Genomic DNA, 21,780 nt, shown 5'->3' on the forward strand with positions numbered 1-21,780 from the left:
ATGTACACCAATATGATACATTCCCTATCTTCGTCTTAAATCTGTCTTTCCTTGTTATTTTTATTATTATATCCTTTGACTTTCTATTCCAACGACATTATTTTATCTTCTTTAGCATTGATACGTGTTTTTGACAGCTGCAAAGTATCTTATTTTATTACACCTAACATATTTTATAATAAATTGACGAAGAATTACTTGTACATATGGATTTATCACAACTTTTATTTTATTTTTGACAAGGTATATATGACTTTTATATTTGTATTAGATTTTAATATTTTGTGACAAGGTTAATAAGAAATTTAGTATTTGAATTTTTTAAACAATGTTAAATTTTATACTTTTATCAGGATCAAAGATAAAAAAACACATATGAAGTCCAAGTTCAAAATATATACACGGAATCTATGATTTTTTAGTATTATGAAGATTGTATAACTATAGTTTAATTTTAATGAATATTATTGTATCATTGAAAATGATCCGATCGGTGTCGAAACGTCTGAATTTGTATTATTGTATTAATATATGAATTAAAATAATTTGTTAGATTAAATTGGCTCTACGCCCTAGTTACATTTTTATATTGTTTTATACATATAGAGCCTTCTTATTAATTTTTAATTTTAAAATTTTGTAAATTTTACTAATATTTGAAAAATAACTTTGCAAAATTGTATTTTTTAAATAATTTTGTATCGTCAATTTTGGATTTATAACATTTTTCAATCATAAAATTTCATGTTAAAAAAATTTTATATTCGGATTCAATTCTCAATTAAGATAATATATTTTCAGGAGATCGGAGATTCGAATGCCAATACAATGTTTTTTATAATCAATTATTTCCAAATTTAAGATACTCATTAATATCTGATTATTAATATTTTAAAACGCTAAATTTCCATAAATTAGTATATACTTTTAGAAAAGTTTTTATCACTTTCAATTTTATACGTTTGTGTTATTCATAAATAGTATATATTTTTACAATCATATTATTATAGGACTGGAAATGGTAATAATGGTTCTACGGCACCAAAAGAAGCTGTTTCTTCATCAGGTAATGGAAGTTATACCACCTCATCACCATTACCAGCTAATACTATTATAGATCGTTCAAATAACTCTTCACCGCAACAAAGGCATCACTCGCCTACGCCAGAAATAATTGGATCCGATGTAAATAAAACTAGTTCATCAGAATCCACAAATACGGGAACTGTCTCGAAGTGTAACATAGCCGTGGAGAAATCGGATAAAAATATAGAAGCTACCGGGAAAAATCAAAAGGATAGTAGTATGGAAAATTTGGAGAATATCTCGGTAACCACTTCTTCAGCGATGTCTAATTCTGGTATACCAGCACCACCTGTCGAACTTCATCCTAGAAAGAGAAAAATGAAACCTAGTAAAGAAGCACAACAAGCTGCAGCTACGGCTGCTGCTAATGAAGCGACTGAGGCTACCAGTACGGGACCAGAAATTCATCCACATGATCAACCAATTACTAATTGTTATCAACTATTTCTGAACATTAGAAAACAGGCAAAGTATCTTTTAAATTTTTAATAATGCATGGATCTTTTTAAAGTCACATGTTTGAATTTATAATAGCTATATGTTTATAAGTCTATATGTATAGTACTGAAGACGTTCTTGCTAATTAATATATATATGTATATATGTATAATTATAAGTATGAAGAAACTGTCCTATTTTTTTTCGTATATTTCCCACGCGAATCACGAATCTCAAATAAGTACACTTCTTTTCTAATGGTCTTTCAAAGCTTTTCGTGAAAAGAAATGCCAGCTTACAATTTTTTTCTTAAATGAATACTTTTCAGTCTATTTCTACTGGACTATATTTGCAACTTGGTTGTATGTGCTTACAATTGTTAGACTAAAAATGTTTTTTTTTTTTCATTTTTATTAAATTAATTTCACACAACAATATTTCATTTCATATTTATACATTTGCTATCTGATTTTAAAATTATGAAATAGAGAAAGCCAAAATAAAAAATACAACGCATAAAATTTTAATATTCACAGATCGAGAGAAGACGAAAAGGCTTGTTCCCAGTTCAACCAAAACCTCCCCAAGGTTTTAAGGATTATTTGATGAATCGCTGTACATATGTATTAGCCGGTAATGCAAAAGAACCGAATGTTAATCCACCTGTTGGTTTGCACGGAGCTATGAAAGATCTGTATATTGAACAAGAGAAAGAACGATATCGTCTTAGAATGCAACATGTGGTTGAAAAAGAGAAATTAGTTTTGTCAGTGGAGCAAGAAATTCTTAGAGTTCACGGTAGAGCGGCCAGAGCACTTGCTAATCAGTCTCTTCCCTTTTCCGTTTGTACAATTCTTAAAGACGAAGAAGTGTATAATGTCATTACTCCTGAACAAGAAGAAAAAGATAGGAATGCAAGGAGTAGATATAATGGTAGACTGTTCTTAAGTTGGCTTCAAGATGTGGATGATAAATGGGAAAAGATAAAGGTAAAGATATAATTAGATAATAATAGGTAATAGATTAACACATATAAAATATAATCTTTGTTAAGAGAATCCAAAAGTGAATCTGTTTTATCAATTTTTTCAAACAAGCATTTTTCTAAGTACCTTTACAGGTTAAAAAATTTTTCTCCATATTAAATTTTTTCTCCAATTAAAGTATAAACGATAATGTAGTTTAAACCAGTCGATTAATTGCCAAAAACAAAAAGTTGGAAAATTACAGTTTTATTACCGACTTTTAATATCGCTTCGTAATAATGTTTGCTTTATATATGAGTTTTATACTTTGTACGTATAAAATAATCTTGGTTTCGTAATCACTTTTAAATAGTACTAGAATGAAATCTGTCGTTTTTTTAATGGTTTTATCTAAAAAAATTTTTGATCAATATTTTATATTTGATTTTTGTATGAACTTTTGATAAGAGAAAATTAGAATTTATCAAAAAATCTATAAGTTGAAAAAGTATGTTTGAAGAGATTATTTTTTCCTATATCTTATGTATGACAAAATAAGATAATTGTATCGAATATATCTATGCTTATTTAATAGAACAGTCAGTTATAATAAATAAAATTTCCTATTTTTTATTTGATTCCTTTCGATAATTTATTCATTTATATTCAGTATATAATAATGTATACGTTATATAGATATGTTTATAAATAATTATAAGACAATGTACAAATAATATATTTAATTTTTATTATAAAATTAAATTAAAAGTTTTTTTTTAATTAGTTAATTTGTGTGTGCGCGTGCGTGCGTGCGTGTGAGTAATTCTCTGTCAGTAAAAAATAATATAATATATTTAAAAACAATATCAAATCTTATTGGACCGCGAGAATATATTTACGTGTGTATGTGTGTATATATATATATATAATATACACACAATATATCCATGTACTTTTAATTTTTTCTATTAAAATAATTTATTTATTTATTTATAATATTTTACTTAATTTTTATTACATCTAATGGTTAATTTTAGGAGGGTATGCTGTTGAGACATCATAATGAAGCAGAGTCTTTGCATGCCGTTCAACGAATGCATTGGGAATGGAAATTAAAAGAAGTAGGACTTTGTGAATCCAAAACGACACCTCAGATAGAAGATATTCATGTTCCCATGGTGCATGTTTCAGACGATTTTGATTTGTTACCAGCTTAGTGTATAATATTCATGTATTTTTTTTTGGTATACTCAGTTTTTTCGTGTCTTCGAAATAACGCACAATGGCTTTAATCTGTGATCTCTATTAATATATGTATGTGCACTATTATTATGTCATTGAAAATTCATACGCGTATTGTAAGTGAATATCAGCGACGCAACAAATTGCATAGGAATTTTACAAAAATGAATTATATTACAATATTATGATTTAAAAAAAATTACAAAAATAAAAAAATAATTATTAGTAGATTATGAAAAATTGTTACACATACACATACACACATTGAGATTTCGACTATAAACGGAAAAAAGGTACTCTGAGGCTAAATTTGAAATAGAGGACTGAAATTTTATTAGAAATAACAATGGTCATATATTTGCAGTTATTTAACTTTTGATAATATAAATAAGATTACATTTTGAAAGAATGTTAGGAGAAAAAATACTTTTTTCATTTTATACAGTTGAGGTAATCAAAATAAATAGATTCACTTGTATGAATAAAATACAGGAATACATCCATGTATGTCTTGAATTTTTATTGAATTAACTTTTGAATATTGACAAACAGTAGAACAGCTATGTATTAGGTGATAAACTTAGTTTCTTATGTTTTTTTTAACTAGAAAAACGCATTTATTTCAAAAAGAAAATGAATTGATACCTTAATCAAAATATTATCCATTGTTTTCTATAACTTACCTATCTTTCTTGCAAAATTTGGATTCCGCGATAATAGAACAACCTGTCTTTTGAAGCAATCCATTTTTGGACTTCTTCATTGTTCAGTAATTTGTTTGATCATTTTCTTTCTCATATAAACATGTCTTCTTCACGAAAATAAATGAAGACAGACTCTAAGTGATGGCGAATAAAGGCTCTCTCGACGAAATGTGTGTACATATTTTTTACCTAAGTGAAATCTAACTATCTACATAACATTCGTAATTAGAGAAGTGTGTATTGGCAAGCGCGTGTTGCCAATACATCAATTAGAAAAGGTGGCAATCCGATGGAGCCAAGTTTGAAAAATAAGCTAGGTGTAGGAAAACTTTTCATTCAAGCTTCAACAGTGTTCCTCTTACGATTTTTATTAACATGTAATCGTTATCATGCAAAAGAACCACTTTACGTCGATTACCGTAGGCTATTGATGACCTTTCATCATTTCATTGTTCAATCGATACAAATGTTGGTAGCGGTCAGTCATGATTGTTTCATTCGATTTCAATACAAGAGTTGTTCGAAAAAATCTTGAGTCTAACATAAAAACGAGTACTTTTCAAATTCGGTTTTTTTTTTCAATAGCCTCCTTCAGTAACCTCCTTAGTCGATAGACTTTTTGAATCCAAAGCAGAGATATTCCCATCCCTTTAACCCATTTAAATAATAGTTGGCGTCTTGCTCTGCAAAATAGAAGCTTCTACGGGTGCAATAATCTCCTCGTTCGATGAAAATCTCTGTTCTTCGAGCCAAACTTTGAATCTAGGAAACAGGGTGTCTTCCAAAATAAGCGACACAGATGACACGGTATGATGCAGTGTATCAGTATATCTTTGTTGTTCGCCAATAATTAAACAAGGATGAGAAACAAGAATCATTGAACGTTCACTATAAGCTGTTCTGTCCTTTTTAGACAAAGCAGCCTTTGTCTTTTGAATGCAATCAATCTTATTTATTATGGTATTTTGTATTTAAAATTGATAAAAATTGATATTTTGTTAAATAACATGTGCATATTATATATAATTCATAACAATTAAAAAACCATAAAAAATACAAAAAAGAAGATTTAATGTTATTAAATATTACATCATATTTATGTATGTATATACGCGCGCGTGCGTGTAAAATTATGTATTTTTTTTATAATTAAAATATCAGACAATCTAAACGAAAATCAAAAGTCACCGATAAATCTACAATATAGAACGTGTTACAAAAAGAAAATGTTTTTCTAACTAAATTTTCTATTAACTGAATAAATAAATTATTTACTAACGCTGTAAATAATACAACGTTTACAAAATTTTCAATTTACTTTTCTTCATTGTTTGCAAAACCATTATTGCATCAATAATTCGCTGCAGTTCGCCTTCATTATTCACCAATTTTTCTTTGTTGTTCTTTTGAACATCAAGAGGTACCTTTACATCGTAATCGGGTATTGCTAAATCTTGTTTCAACTTTTGTATAATTTCGTACAATTGGCTTTCCTTCTTTTGTAGTTTTTCCAACTCTTTTTTTGGGTCAATCAAACCCTATAAAATATAATTAAATTTGAGAGAGAGTGAGAGTGAGAGTGAGAGTGAGAGTGAGAGAGAGAGAGAGAGAGAGAGAGACGCATCTAAAACAGGTCATCTAAATAACTCGCTTGTTTTTGATGCTTCATCCTGTACATAATAATAATTAAATCCTCTAGATTTTATACAATAGGGATCTAGTTTATGAATTTAGTTCCAATCGCCAATGAAGATATGCTCATAGACGGAGAGTACTGTACCTTTTTATTAATAACATTTTGAGCTGTATCTCAGTAACAGTAAATTTCTGAACATATGTTCACATGAACTTTTTTTTGTGGTTTGTTGGGAAATTCGACCTCGAAGTTTGCTACCTTATTTTATATGTACAGTTATATTCTGTATGTACATATAATTATACAGACTAACTAATTAACATATGATATGTTAATTACCTGTAATAATAGATGCACTTGTATCTTGTCAGTTATAGTGACAATAGCACAGCCTACTGGTGGTTTCTGCGTACTAAGAATAGAGTATGCAAGAGTTTCTATGAGTAATTTATATCGAATAATCTTCTCCTTTAAAGCTGGATCGCTACATATGACATATGCTTCGGTTTTCGTTTTATTAGGTAAATTGTATGTCGCACGGGCAGATCGAATATTCTTAATTATTTTTTGTGCAAAATCAACATCCTTTTCAATCTCTTGATTTCTCCAACAACACTGAAATACATCAAACATATTACGATATTATGGCACTAATATTTTAATTGCGTATTTTATTATTACGCGGTGTTATAAAATATATAATTATTCACCTTGACATCATCTGGATATGGACTTACACATATACTTGGATATATTAACTTTTTACGAGGTAAACGTTGATACAGTTCTTCTGTTATAAACGGCATAAAGGGGCTCAATAAACGCAATCCCACATCTAGTGTTATAAATAATACATTTTGAGCTGCTAACTTAGTTGCGTTATCTTCACTTTGGAAAATTGTTTTAAGATATTCCTAGACACAAATTATTTTATATATATATATATATATATATACACATTTTTTTCATATCATAACGAATCATATTAAAAAATTTACCAGATAAACATCACACAGATCGTATAACCATAAATTGTAACAGGTAGTAGTAGCTAATGCAAAGTCATACTGTTTAATTGCTTCGTCACAAGTTCCGGCAGCGTAACTAACACGCGATAACATCCATAAATCTACATTTGTCTCATTTCCAGTTAGCTGTAATAAGAAACATATATTATGAGCAAAGAAATCAAAATTTTTGCAATCTCTTTCTAAACAAAGATGATATTTATATATTAAATACGTATACGACTTTACCTCAAATATATCGTCATTATTGGTTTGATTCTGATTAATGTATGCAAGTTTTGGTATTATTTTATCTTGTTCCACACGAAACACAGCCTTTTCTTCATTTGTAAATGTCGCGATATGATTGTACCAGCGTTTAATGTGTAGATGCCTTGCAAAATCAATGTTCAATTCTTTCAATGATCGATAAACCGATAGATCAAGTTGCGAAGGTGTATAACCATCGAGATACGGATAATCAGCCAGGTAATTATTTAGCGCCTTCTGTACACACGATTCATTCAAGGTCCACTGGTACCACTTGCCATTTCCCATCACATCAATACAATTAGCATTATTCAATTTCTGGTATAAAATAATTTATAATTACATATATATTTGATACTTTATAAGCAAAATACGGGTGATTCTCACAAAATGTTAAAATTTACCCTATCATTTGTATCGTATTTAAATTGAGATCCAAAATAGGAGAGTGCAAATTTTGTAGCGTTCCATATTTTATTGCAGAAAAATCTGTATCCTTGTACACGAAGTATATCGAGATTTATATCTCGTCCTTGGGTAGTGTAAGCGCAGAGCGCGAATCGCAGAGCATCCGTTCCACATTCGGGAATGCCTTGCGGATAATCACGCTTTTGACACTCTTGAGCTCGTTCCAGTTCTTTTGGATCCAAGTTCGAATCTAACAATTGTTTTTGAAGATCCTAAAAAAAGAAATTTTTATTCAGAAATATATATTACAGAACATTGCTAACCAAAAGTTTGGGACCACGTATAAAATTAAAAAAAAATTCCAATAAAATACTTAAAAATCTAATTCTCTCGTGTTTTACTATTAAATCTTTTTATTTAAAAATAAATATTATATTCAGTACAGTTATGATTAACATAGTATTGGCTGCATTCAGTAGAGAAAACATATTTGCAATTGTTGTATAATTCTTTAATGTAATTAGTTTTGTTTTATTTTAGTTCCTCACTGGATCTAAAGATATAAACCAATCTCTCTCTCTCTCTCTCTCTCTCTCTCTCTCTCTCTCTCTCTCTCTCTCATATTAAAAAATTATACAAATGTTCAAAATTATTTTTTCTGTTGAATAATAATTATTGTTTAATTTAAAAAATGGACCATAAGCCTTTTTTTTTCTAAAAATAAGGTTTTATCATGCACTCAGAGGCGATAATCTTACTCCTGAGAGATAATTTTTGATTCCTGTCCATAGACTTTAGATTCCATCTTAATACGTTGATATCCATCTTAATAACATGAATAATATTTTAAAAGTTTTAGTCGTCAGTCGGATACCTTGAGTAATGATAATAGGTAATGCTGTATAACTTTCAAGCCTTATAACTCGAAAAGTACTTAATAATAAAATAGTTTATTATAGTGTTCCGAAAAGCTTTTAAGATATGCTACTAGAATGTGTGCAATGAAAAATGAGTTTCATTTAAAAAATTCAAAATGACCTTGCCGTGACATCAACAATGCCATCCAAGATCAAATGTACCATCTTGTGTTCTCTTTAAAGAAAAAAAACTTTTGTCTATATATAAAACATCTTCCTATATATAAAACGCTTATATATGTCTATATATAAAACATCTAATGCAATGTTTCTGAGATATTTGAGTGGATTAAAATGGTACACACACTTTGTACATATAATGGTCACAAATTTTTGGCAAACAGCAAATGGGAAATATGAAATTATTGCACATATACGCACTTTCAAAGATATTCCTTTAATCACATCCATAGGATCTATTACATTTCCCAAGGATTTACTCATTTTTCTTCCATGCGCATCTCTCACCATCGCATGCAAATATACTTCCCTATAAGAGAAAAATATTTTATATGAGATATTATATTCCAAAATGTATATTTTATTTCTTTACTTATAAAAGTATGAACATTGAATGCATTTATAACTTACTTAAAAGGCAATTGTCCTAACAATTTTTGGCCCATAAAGACCATCCTGGCAACCCAAAAGAAGAGTATATCATGACCAGTTTCTAACAATGTAGTCGGATAAAATGCCTTGAGCTCAGGGGTCTGAAGAACACATTTTGATTTTAGAAGTTATGTATTTTTTATTCTTAATTTCATAAATTTAGTAGTTTTATTTCTTAATTTATTGTATTTTTTTATGGTACACTTACTTTATCTGGCCACCCAAAAATGGAAAATGGAAAAAGAGCAGAAGAGAACCAAGTGTCTAATACATCAGGATCTTGCTCCGTAATAATGTCGTTTACATTAACATTTAATTTCTTGGCCGCTTTCTCTCTAGCCTCAGCCTCGGAATGCGCACTCACCCAATATTCATCTATCTATATGAGATCAACTTTGACTCATTATGCATGAAATTGTCCATTTAAAAACTGTTTCTCGCAAAAAAAAAACTATAATTTTTCGATTATTTTCTGAAAATTACCTTTTTCATGTTCTCGCGAGAATTGATAAATTTAATTGCATAAGCAGGAATCCGATGACCCCACCAAAGCTGACGCGAAATACACCAATCTCTAATACCATCCATCCAGATATACCAAGTTTTCTTAAATTGTTCTGGAATTATTTTCAGAGCACCTGTGCTTACTGCTTCCCTAGCTTGTGCAGCCATTTCGTCGCACTTAACATACCTAAATATGAAAAGAAATTAGACAATTTTTTTAAAAAGTTTGATAAATACGATGCACATTGGATTCGTTTACCATTGTGGTTTTATGAGAGGTTCGACAACATCTTTCGATCGACTACATATAGGTATCACCATTGGATTATCCTTTACATCGATTAATAGATTTCTTTTTGTCATTTCTTTAATGATAGCCACTCTGGCTTCAAATCTTTTCATTCCCTGTAATTAAAAAATCTATTATATAGTATAATGCGTATATATTTACTTCAGCATTCATAAAATTAAAAAAGTTTATTGTATCATATTTATACATATCTGTCACATAAGAGAAACTGTGTCACATAAGAAAAAACTACTAGGTGACACAACTACTGCAGCATTCATTGAAGGGTAGGGTAGACTACTATGTTTTGTTCTAGAGATACCAACATTATTTTCATGGATTGGATAATGAATCATAGATACTGCAAGACAATAATCCAAAACATCGCAGCCCCTTGTACACTGTGTGGAAAGCCGAAAATAATATTCAGATTTTAGATTGACCTACACAGTCACCCAATGCAAATCTAATTGAAAATGTGTGGTCCATCATTAAGAGGAAGCTTTAAAGAAAGCGTATGTCCACTTTAAAGCTGTCCCCATATCCGAGCTATCTGCGGTCGTTACCGCACAATACACGGAACATCTTGTAGAAAGTATGCTAAAACGATGCCAGCGAATTCTTGACAGTAATGGAGATTGGACGACTTAATAAGTAAATGTGTAATAGTGCTTTTAGTGCACTTTAATCCATCTAAACATTTCTTAAAAATAATAATTTCTCTTTCATATATGTAGACAACGCTCTTGTGTGACAAACTGTACATAAATATATATATATATATATATATATATATATAATACCGTAAATTCGCCATAATCTCCAATAATATTCCCATCATCATCAAAAATATTGATGAATGGCAAATTGTGCCTTTTTCCAACTTCATAGTCATTCGGATCATGCGCTGGTGTAATTTTGACAGCACCTGCAAAATAAATGAGTTATTCTTAGCTTACTTTCACCATAATTTTACTTTCACGATAGATTTACTTTTAATATTTTATTTATTAGGTTGTTTGGAAAGTTTGTTTCAAATTTTGCGCGCTCCACATTACTACGTAATCAGTAAGAATAAGGGCGCTCCTGACAATTTTATATTTGTTATCAAATGTAATTGAACCATACCTGTGCCAAATTCCATATCGACAAACTCATCTGCTATAATAGGTATATGTCTGTTACAAAAGGGATGCTGCACATATTTTCCAATATATCGAATATATCTACTGTCCTTTGGATGCACGGCAACAGCGGTATCTCCTAACATTGTTTCAATACGTGTGGTCGCCACAATTATTTTATCTTCTAAATCAAGGAGCTGATAAGCGAAAGATACCAAAACTCCAAATTCTACTTTCTTTTTGTAGCCAGGTACAGAAAACAGAGTCCGCCCATTTAATTCCACTTTATCGACCTTTTTCAAACAAACATGTTTTTAAAGATTCTCATTTTTTTTGTAAAATGTATATTTGTTAGAAAAATATTTATTTATATAATACTTACTTCAATATCTGAAATCGCACTTTTTAAAGCACAAGACCAATTGACTAAACGATTGCTGCGATAAATAATACCTTCATCATGCAAGCGCACAAATGCTTCTGTTACGGCTTTACTTAATTTAGGATCCATTGTAAAACAAGCACGACTCCAATCAAAGGAACCACCTATCTTTCTCAACTGTGTATAAATTCTATCGCCTTTTCTAAAAAAAATATTTGAAATAGATATCCTGATTATATACACTCACTCATAAAAGTTTAAATCTAGTATCTCGATGCTTTTGATTATCAATTTTATATCTTCTCATTTTGTCATCCGTCAGTTCGAAAAGTATGGTTGAGTATAATTAGTATATAATTACCAATGTGTTCTTAAAGTGAATACTTAAACTTCATTTAGCATTTTTATTTATATTATGTCTTTATTTTGTTTATTTATTAAATTATAATACAATCATTTTTTAAATTTGGTAAATTTTTTCTATAAATTCTGAGTGTACCTCTTTTTTTGCACGCGGGGATGAGTGTATTATATTTTCATATTATGTTTTTATATATATGTAATTGTAAAAGTTGTTTGATATTTTTACAATTTTACACTTACTCATACTTCCATTGCCAAATTCTCTTAATAAATTCTTCTCTACCAATATCATGACGAGATTTCTTTTCTTCTTTCCACAACTTTTTCTCTACAACCACTTGAGTGGCGATACCCGCGTGATCACAACCAGGATTCCAGAGTGTTGTACGCCCTTTCATACGGTTCCTAAATCAATTACAGTCGATCAGTTAAGAATGCAACACACGCATACGTGCGAATTCATATGTAAGTATATGGCACTGTTCTATTCTTTTCAAAAGTGTAAAATTATATTTTGAATTTATGAAATATTTATACCATCTGGTAATAGTATCTTCTACAGCATTAGTTAAAGCGTGTCCGAGATGTAAGAAACCAGTTACATTAGGTGGTGGCATTACTATTACAAAATTTCCTTTTGGATTTTTTTCTAAGACATCTTTTCTCTATAATAAAATTTTAATATTTATGTATACACAAATAAGTATGTTTCAATCCAATAACATTATACATCCAATATTATTATATTTTTTGATTTCTCATTTACTAACGCCATATTCTGGTTTAAAAAATCCCTCCTTTTCCCACCAAGCATACCATGCAGCTTCAACATATTGAGGGCTGTATGTGTCCGGTAACGGACATATAACATCTTTCTTTTCTCCAGGTGATGTATTGATGTTATATAAAGTTGATGTAGTATCTTTTTTCTTATCATTTTTCTAAAACATATTAAATTAATAAATAAACCAGGTTCTCTGGTCAATTGTGATTAATGAATAACGCATAATGATAACAATTTTTTTTCAAAATGACTTTCTTAATTTTAGCCTCTTAAGCGTTTAGTTAGTTATTATTACAGTCATAAAAAATTGCAACATTGTTACCACATTGTTATAAAAAATAACTGTAAAAGTAACGGAAAAGTAACTCTCTTCTATTAAGTGGAATAAATATTATATTCTCTGTAAATATTTAAGTATTATAATTTCACATAATTGAAGTAAACCTGACTTTTAGTTATGCTCAACTTATATATTAATAATAATAAATAATGACTTCTTTTATCTCCTTATGTGGAGCATAGGACGTCTATAGGTCTCTTCCTCTTTTGTCCGAGGCCTATATTCGTTTCTCAAATCAGATTGTTTTTCAGATTTGTGGATGATTGATCCACAGAATCCTACCTCAGTTAGATATTAGAGACAAATATCTACTGATATGTATACTCTGATGTATACTGATGTGTACAGGGCCTACAGTTTAACATCGAATCCGAACGGCGCTGATGATAATAGATCTTTTGATCACCAGGTGGAACTATTTTTTGGCTCATTAAGTGCAAAAAATTGCATTTGGGCGCACGTGGGATTGAACTCGGGTCTACAGATCGCGAGTCAATCGCACTGAGTGGTTGTGAGTGATGAGCCACTCGACGCGACATGCTCAACTTATATTGAGATTCGTTAAACTAGAAATTCTATTCTTATGATTAATATTGTGTTCTATATAATTTAATGTGTATAATTAATATATATCTTTTTTTATTTTTGTGATAAGTTTAAATATTATAATAGATTCAATGATTAATAGAAAGTTAACAATTAATTCATAATTATTTGTCAAATAGCTCACATTAGAATTGTGAAATTCTCTTATAAGTTTTAACAATGAAAATACCTAATGTGTGATTAGACTCCATATGGATAATAAACTTCGTTCGCGTCATATGTCCCAATATACTCCTATTTACTCTAATGTACTCGATAGAATTCTCAGCACTCCATTAGATTCAGGACATTTAACGTGCTTCACACTCACCTCTGGTTTTTCTTTCACGTTTATTAATTCCTTGGTCTCTTTTTTCTCTTGCTTTTGTTTAAATTTCTCCAATTTGGCTAACTTCTTGGCTTCCTTTTGCAGCTGTTTGGCCGTTTTCTGCGGGCCATTTTCCGCAATCGCGACCTCGTTGTCCTTTACATTCATTTCCTTCTTTTACTTTCTTTATGAAAAGTTTACACGTTATTTCTCGTTTTATATTCAAACAAAACCGGCTTACGAAACAAACTTGACAATTACACACACTTTCGTTGCACCGTATCATCCAGCGTGCAGCGTGTGTGCAGCGTGGTCCAGCCACAGTGCTATTAACATAACAGCAGTTGCGTAACTACAGTAATCTAAACTTTCTAGAGTTATTTAGGCGGAATTCTTGAATGAACGCAGCCCTGCATAAACGAATGCACCCTTATGGCTACTTCACTTAGGAAAGAATACCCAATCAGAATCCATATTGGACTGCCAATCAGAAACATTGGACATTGATGTCGCTTCTGTTATGCCTAGTTCACACTGGATGCGATGGGCGATTAACGACAAGTGATATCCAATAAAAGCTTTGCTTTAGCTCACACGATGATGTAAAGCAGAGTTCTTATTGGTTATCGCTCGTCGCGCATCGCTCATCGCGCCCAAGATGGGCGATTAACGACAAGTGATATCCAATAAAAGCTTTGCTTTAGCTCATACGATGATGTAAAGCAGAGTTCTTATTGGTTATCGCTCGTCGCGCATCGCTCATCGCGCCCATTGTGAACTAGGCATTATACATAGGCCTCTAGGCAGGAGTTTGCATGAGAATCCGGGCTTCAGAATCGTTGGAAGTTATTATGGCGATTATCATGTTTGGTACGAAGAGATTGCTGTCACTTGTCATCAGTTTACATAGTGAAACATAAGCAATTAGTGTATTTTTACGAAAATTGTCAAAGTTAACCAAAAAAATGAGGAGCGAGTAAATTAGTTACGTGGGGAACATATTGGTGAAGGCCATATATGTCGTATTACAAAACGAAATATCGCCTCACGAACCGTCTGCAGCCACATCATCTGGCCTTGATGAAAATACACAATCAGCTGTCGTTACCTGCTGTTTATATATCTCGATAATAGTAATACGTTTTATGAATTTATCTTTCCGTTCGTCAGTTATATTCTAATCAACTTTAATATATCGCTTATCGCAGAAAAGACACGACAAAGGATTTATTAAACTTAAATCGCTCGTAATTATAGTTTGATGAAAATTACATTTATTCCTGCCACTTGACTAAAGTGACAGGTCCGTAACTAAAACCCACAAGTTTCATCGGATTTGATGCAATGTGATATGTGTTATCAATTAGATTGAAGAACGATAATGCCCTATGTAAAAAAGAATATAGAAATAAGCAAAAAGGAAAAGACGGAAACAAATTTTGAGGGAATGGTACACTTTCCATCGATATTTTCCATAATGATGGTTGAAATGAGATAGATCAGTTGGAAAATTTTTTGGTGGACCATGTGCACTATTAGGAGTTTGCGATCTTGACAAAAGAGAATTTATTTTTTTAGTAAACAATGGCTTGTGATGCTCTTATTTGGGGACTGTTGTTTCTGGGATATAGCATACAGATGTTATGGGCTATACCTGAAGATAATCCATCGGAATATATGAATAAGGAAGAGAGAGAAGCTTTAAAGTATGTATATTATTATATTCATTTATTTTATGATTAAATCTTTATTTTATAGATTACCTATTTTGTAATACTATTATAATTTATAGGGAAGAAGCAAGGGATATGTTTTATCATGCATACAATGCATATATGGTAAGTAATATATCATACTGGTTTATATGATTAACAATTGTTGGTGACAAATGTAATATGTCTTGTGCATATGCATAAGTTATATTGAATTCAGTTGATAGTACTAGTGTACACTGCTGCATATTAAAGCTTTTGTACAATAACAATTTGTTGATTGTAAAGGTAAAATACTAGCATTATTAATTATAAAATAGTTTTGTTCTATCTAATTGCATGATAAAATGTGCTGAAGATTTCACAGTTTAACCTGTTTTTATATTAAAATTGAACACGTTTTTAAGTAAATTTGTATGGACTTTAATATGTGTCAGTGTACACTGAGCGTATCAAATTGAATTCATTATTAGAAATATAATAGTTGAAGTCTCTGTATTTGAGAGAAAAGAATTTTATAAAAGTTAGTATTTTGTGTTTTTTTTATTTTGAAAAAAAAAGTATTCTAATATAGTACGATGAAACAAGCGAAATACTTAAAGGCTGGTATTCATAATCAGTTCTTATTTTAAAACCGTTTTAAGTAATATTTTAAGATCCTAATACTCTGATTTATGACTGTCGAATCTATTTTAATAATAAGACAATCTTAAATAGGGATGCACCAGATCATAAAATTACCAGATACCAGATATCTGGTATCACATTCTTTTCAAATATCCGACATTTGGTCGAATAAGGCAATTTTCTAACCAAACTGACTAGATACCAGATATTTCCTTAGATATTTTGCCGGATATTCTAAAGATTAATTTCCAAAAGAAAGAGTAGCAAGGGAAAAATAGTGATAATTTTCTTTATTTTCTCAATGTGAAAAGAAAAAGGAAAAAATAAACTGTGCAAGAAATTCAACAGAAAAGAATAAAATTCTACATTATATATATAATGACATAAACTATTATAAATTTTAATTAGACATTACTGGATACTAATAATATCTGATAATCTGACTGGATAGTGAAACAGTGCCAAATAATGTCAGGTACCGCATACATTTCTCAGATATCTGGTGTATCTCCCTAATTTTAAACATAAGAATAATCAGTTATAAATGACTGTCCAAAAATGTTGCTATAATTTTTTTAAGGATAATGCATATCCTGCTGATGAACTGATGCCGTTAAGCTGCAAAGGACGATATAGAGGCTCTGAACCTAATAGGGGTGATATAGATTCTACATTGGGAAAGTAAGAAGCTAAATTGTACATAAAAGTATCTATATAAAGTTGTGATTGTAATTTTATAAGCTTTAAGCTTTTGATAATTATTTATCTTGCTAGAATTATGACTTAATTTGTGTATTATAATTTGCAGTTTTTCACTTACTTTGGTAGATACACTGGATACATTAGTGGTAAGCTGTAACAAGTTGTACTAATTATGCCTGTTTCTATCAATATATATAATTCTTATAATTAAAAAAAGATGAAGAATTACTTGAACGAAAGATTGAAATTAAATTATATTGATAGAAACGGATATTAATGTATTATATGGAACAAATTCTATTTATATATTAGTGTTTTATGTATATTAGGTACTGGGAGATTTAGAAGAATTTGAGAATGCAGTTAAACTTGTTGCTAGGGATGTAAGCTTTGATACAGATGTTATTGTTTCTTTATTTGAAACAAATATTAGAATGCTTGGGTGAGTAAAACCATTATGGTCAAAATCATTTACATCTTTATATTTGGTAAGTCGAATAGGAGGGAGACAACCGGATGACCTTGACATCATATGTCAAAGTCACGACTCTTAGTAACCTGCAACAGGTTTTAGCCATCGCTGGTTATTCGTTAAAAACCTATTAATAAAAAGTTTAAAATAATAATGTATTTTAATATTTCTGCTGTAAAACAAAAGTTATAAACTCAGAGTCAGTCATGACCTTGACAACATATAACAAGATCGAGGTCATCGGAACTATCTCCTCTATTCGACATATTTACCTTATATTTATTCAAAAATGTACTTGTAAACATTTTTTATTACGAGATGTTCAAGTTTTATGTTTAATATTATGTAACTGTTTTTCTTTACAGAGGTCTTCTTAGTGGTCATATATTAGCTGAATATCTGCAACAGAGAGCTGATATAATGCCATGGTATAGAGGAGAACTTTTAAACTTAGCTAAAGATTTAGGTTACAGATTTTTACCTGCATTTAATACAACTACTGGAATACCGTATGGCAGAGTAAGTTTAACATACAATAATAGGAGGAATATATTTTGTTTGAATGTTATGCTTTTATACTTTTACAACTAAAATTGACTTTAAACAGGACAAATAATTTTTAGTCAATGTTTATGATTAGTCAAACTTTAAATGTTTCTATTTAAAAAAACTACTTTACAAGAAAAAATAGCTTGCACTTTTATTACTTAATTTTTCACGAAGTTTCACGCTATAGTAGTCACCCTTGAATTCCTGGACATCCTGTATATACGGGTGTTCCAGTATGACTACCAGATAAAACATATGAGCCAAATTGGAGGCGGCCCAAAGAATAGTATTATTCATTAGTTTAATATTCACATAAATATTTTTATCAAAATAATTCTTGTATGAGGATTTGTTTACGTCTTTATCAGTTAAAGAAATAAGATGTATGTCTTAAATTCAATTTCAGCATAGTATAACAAATTTTTTGTATGTCTCGTAGATAAATTTGAAACACGGCATGAAAGGAGTTCCTATGGAAGTATCAAAAGAGACATGCACTGCCTGTGCAGGTAGTATGATATTAGAAATGGCCGCTTTATCTCGATTAACAGGTGAATCGATTTTCGAGGTAAAATATTCTATGGATATGATATGATATGATATACAGAGTGTAACACATCGACTATATTAAGCTAATTTCTTGAAAATATGTTTTTTTTTGCAAAAATGTTTTAAACAAAAGTTTTTTGGTTTTGAGGGGGACATAAGATAGTACCATTGATTTGAATTTAGGTGATGATATCAAGGACAGGGCAAGGTCACATTGAATTTTAAAAATTAAACTATTTTTTATTGGATATTCTTGTAGCGTATCCCTGAGAACTTTTTAAAACACTACACAATAAAATATTTTTTTATTAAGCTTTTCGAGTTATGAGGCTTAAAAGTTACAGTACTACTCACATTAGCACTAGAGAATATATGCAATAAAAAATGGGGAGTTATATTTAAAACATTCAACGTGATTTTGTCCTGATTTTGATGATGCTAACCCAAAGTCAAACCAATGATACTATCTTATATCCCCATCGAAGTAAGAAAAAACTCTTGTTTGAGACATTTTTAGACAAGAAATTAGCCTAATACGATTTCTCTCTTACACCTTGTATAGTTGATATTGATTGTTAATTAGAATTAAAACGACAAATATTATTTCATTAGGAAAAAGCACAGAAAGCTATGGACGTTTTGTGGCGGATGAGACATCGTGGTACAGACTTAATGGGATCTGTACTGAATGTTAATTCTGGAGATTGGGTACGAAGAGATTCTGGGGTCGGCGCTGGCATAGACTCTTATTATGAATATTGTCTTAAGGCATATATTTTACTTGGTAATTATTTATATTTTATACTTTATTCTAATATATTTTGCTTTAAAATATAAAATATTTTGTCGTTTGTTTAAATTGTCATTGTTAAAAGAGTAGTGATAATCATCTAGCTAGATTTGTAACCCTTATTCTATTAATTTGAAAAAAATATCTCACAAATTATTAATTTAATAATACTAGTCGACAAGGAAAAATTGGAAATGTGGCTACACTTTTCTATTGTAGAGTTTTTCAACTTTCCAAGTTATAAAACTTGAAAGTTACAGTATACAGGGTGTCACGTAATTATTGACACAACGCTTAGCAGGCAAAGTGGATTAAATTGAGTCGAAAAGTCTTATACCATTTTGCAATTTTTGCAATAGTTAATGTGCAATTTAATTTTTAAAAATAGCCGAATAAGCGGCCACGGCATGGCTCGAGTAAAGTCTCACAGCGAGAAAGTGGCGAACTGCATCACGTAACCCGGTTTCCTCTGAATTCGGTCATCAAAGCTCCAAATGGCAGAAAAAGGTTAAAATAGATTAGAGAAGAGTTGAGAAAGTTGCAGTTCATATTATTTTACGACTGTCAGGTCTTTGTAAGTGACACATATGAAACATTCCACGTGAAAGTGAACCACTCTTTTTGAAGAATATTCCGGATTTTGATAGAAAAATTATACTATTACGAATTTCTTGTATTTTTTTCATAAAGTGTTTCCTTACAATTAATAAATAGGATGCACATAAATTGAATAATGGCTTTTCGAACAAGTTACAATTTAATTCAGGAAAGATGCATACAAAGCCTACGCCAATTGATTTTGTGAAATTATAATTTATCTAATCACTAAACAAAATGATAATGTAATAAATGTTTTGACTTCTTATTTGGTCATTTTCAGTATTATAACAAAACTTTTAAAATAACAAATATCTTCTTTATATCCATTTAATGAAGCATATTGAGTAAAAACACAAATTTATTTAACGCTCGCATATCGAAATTGAATAGGATGCACTGAATATAAATATGATATCAAAAATTATCTATTAAGTTTTTTCTGAGAAAGAAGAGGTTGAAACTTTCAAAACACTAATTTACCCATGGCAGTCATGTTGGTTCTGCTATTTAGAATTTTTGAGTTCAGATTTGTAATCAGCGATTTAAAAAATGGCAAGATTTTAGAAATCCGTCTACATAGAAAAATGTACCACGCAAACGATTAAAATCATATACTTTGTTTTTTTATTGTCATTAATCAGTTTATGTTATTATCTTGTGTATAAAAATATCAAACTTAATAATGAGAAATGTATATTTTATGATTTGTGCATGTAAATATATATGTATAAGGTGTCTGTATATATTTTATATTATATATAGGTGATGAAAAATACTTAGGCCGTTTTAACAAACATTATCAAGCCGTAATGAAGTATGTTAGTCAGGGACCTATGTTATTAGATGTACATATGCATAGACCGAATACCAACTCCAAAAATTTCATGGACGCTTTGTTGGCCTTTTGGCCAGGTTTACAGGTATACCATTAATATTATTTTTATAGAGTTGCCACAAAAGTTAATTTTAAAATTCCCTGATTTTTCCAACTTTTCCAAATGACAATTAAATTGACCAATATCAAATATATAAATGTTAACATTTTGAAATATATAGAAATTATAAGAAAGCTATCCTATACTATTAAAAACAACATATTTACATTTAGAAGCTTAGCAACATAATGAAATCTTAGATATAAATTCAAACGAACTAAAAATAAATGAGTACTTAGAGAAAATAAAGCAATTATAATGGAAAAAGATATAATAATTAAATAAAAATACTGAATAATAAATTTCAATTATTTTATTAAAATTGTTTTGACTATTTCAATTTTAATTTTATAGTTTGATGTAAAACATACATATAATAAAATATACATATACTCATTATATATGTATCTTAATTATACAAAATTTAATTAAAGTGAATTAAGTTCCGTATTAAATATTGTATGGAGAGAAATTAAAACAAAATATGAACTTGATATTGAGAAATGTCTAATTTTTACATTTAAAAAAGGAATTACATTGTTTTTATATAATAATTAATGTATAGTCTAGTATGTAGTTTACAACTGACTAAAAAAATTAATTTTTATTTTTTTTACTATAAATGTAAGATGTAATTTTAAAAACTTCTGATAATTATATGAAATAAAAGCATTTTAAAGGAATTGAGCAAAGCTCAGAATTCCAGATTTTAATTTTTTACTTTTCCTGATTTTTCCAACTTTTTCATTACCTATTTAAATTTCTATGACTTTTTCCGGTTTTCCTGATTTTCTGAATCTGTGACGAGAGACCTTGAAATATTAATTAAAAAAATAGCTTACACACACACACACACACAC

General features: G+C 29.7%; 3 protein-coding genes across 7 annotated transcripts in view; 2 read left to right on the plus strand and 1 right to left on the minus strand.

Moving 5' to 3' along the window:
- The window catches only part of LOC108781078 (serine-rich adhesin for platelets), an 8,545-nt gene extending 4,449 nt beyond the window's left edge, over positions 1 to 4,096 (plus strand). For all 5 annotated transcript variants that reach the window (XM_018548951.1, XM_018548952.1, XM_018548949.1 and 2 more), the window contains exons 6-8: positions 1,011 to 1,551; positions 2,061 to 2,513; positions 3,527 to 4,096. In XM_018548951.1, the coding sequence (XP_018404453.1) occupies positions 1,011 to 1,551; positions 2,061 to 2,513; positions 3,527 to 3,706 (1,174 nt within the window). In that variant the 3' untranslated portion in view covers positions 3,707 to 4,096. The remainder of the gene's footprint in view (positions 1 to 1,010; positions 1,552 to 2,060; positions 2,514 to 3,526) is intronic.
- Positions 4,097 to 5,094: 998 nt separating this feature from the next.
- On the minus strand, positions 5,095 to 14,283 carry ValRS (Valyl-tRNA synthetase). Its single transcript, XM_018548933.1, has 20 exons — positions 13,988 to 14,283; positions 12,718 to 12,888; positions 12,485 to 12,612; positions 12,188 to 12,352; positions 11,585 to 11,786; positions 11,207 to 11,495; positions 10,882 to 11,006; positions 10,049 to 10,194; positions 9,769 to 9,976; positions 9,494 to 9,664; positions 9,265 to 9,386; positions 9,055 to 9,163; positions 7,753 to 8,028; positions 7,328 to 7,666; positions 7,070 to 7,225; positions 6,782 to 6,985; positions 6,411 to 6,686; positions 5,754 to 5,973; positions 5,624 to 5,631; positions 5,095 to 5,364 (listed from the first exon to the last, which is right to left on the minus strand). The coding sequence occupies exons 1-20, from the start codon at positions 14,150 to 14,152 to the stop codon at positions 5,095 to 5,097; spliced, it is 3,750 nt and encodes a 1,249-aa protein (XP_018404435.1). The 5' UTR covers positions 14,153 to 14,283.
- A 1,285-nt stretch (positions 14,284 to 15,568) lies between these two features.
- The window catches only part of Edem2 (ER degradation enhancer, mannosidase alpha-like 2), a 14,657-nt gene continuing 8,445 nt past the window's right edge, over positions 15,569 to 21,780 (plus strand). Inside the window, exons 1-9 of the mRNA XM_018548945.1 lie at positions 15,569 to 15,690; positions 15,777 to 15,822; positions 16,904 to 17,004; positions 17,132 to 17,171; positions 17,355 to 17,467; positions 17,863 to 18,016; positions 18,486 to 18,614; positions 19,208 to 19,379; positions 20,748 to 20,905. Of these exons, the coding sequence (XP_018404447.1) occupies positions 15,569 to 15,690; positions 15,777 to 15,822; positions 16,904 to 17,004; positions 17,132 to 17,171; positions 17,355 to 17,467; positions 17,863 to 18,016; positions 18,486 to 18,614; positions 19,208 to 19,379; positions 20,748 to 20,905 (1,035 nt within the window). The remainder of the gene's footprint in view (positions 15,691 to 15,776; positions 15,823 to 16,903; positions 17,005 to 17,131; positions 17,172 to 17,354; positions 17,468 to 17,862; positions 18,017 to 18,485; positions 18,615 to 19,207; positions 19,380 to 20,747; positions 20,906 to 21,780) is intronic.

Source organism: Cyphomyrmex costatus, unplaced genomic scaffold (assembly GCF_001594065.2).
Source record: "Cyphomyrmex costatus isolate MS0001 unplaced genomic scaffold, Ccosl1.0 scaffold76, whole genome shotgun sequence".
In the NCBI taxonomy this organism is placed as follows: domain Eukaryota; kingdom Metazoa; phylum Arthropoda; class Insecta; order Hymenoptera; family Formicidae; genus Cyphomyrmex; species Cyphomyrmex costatus.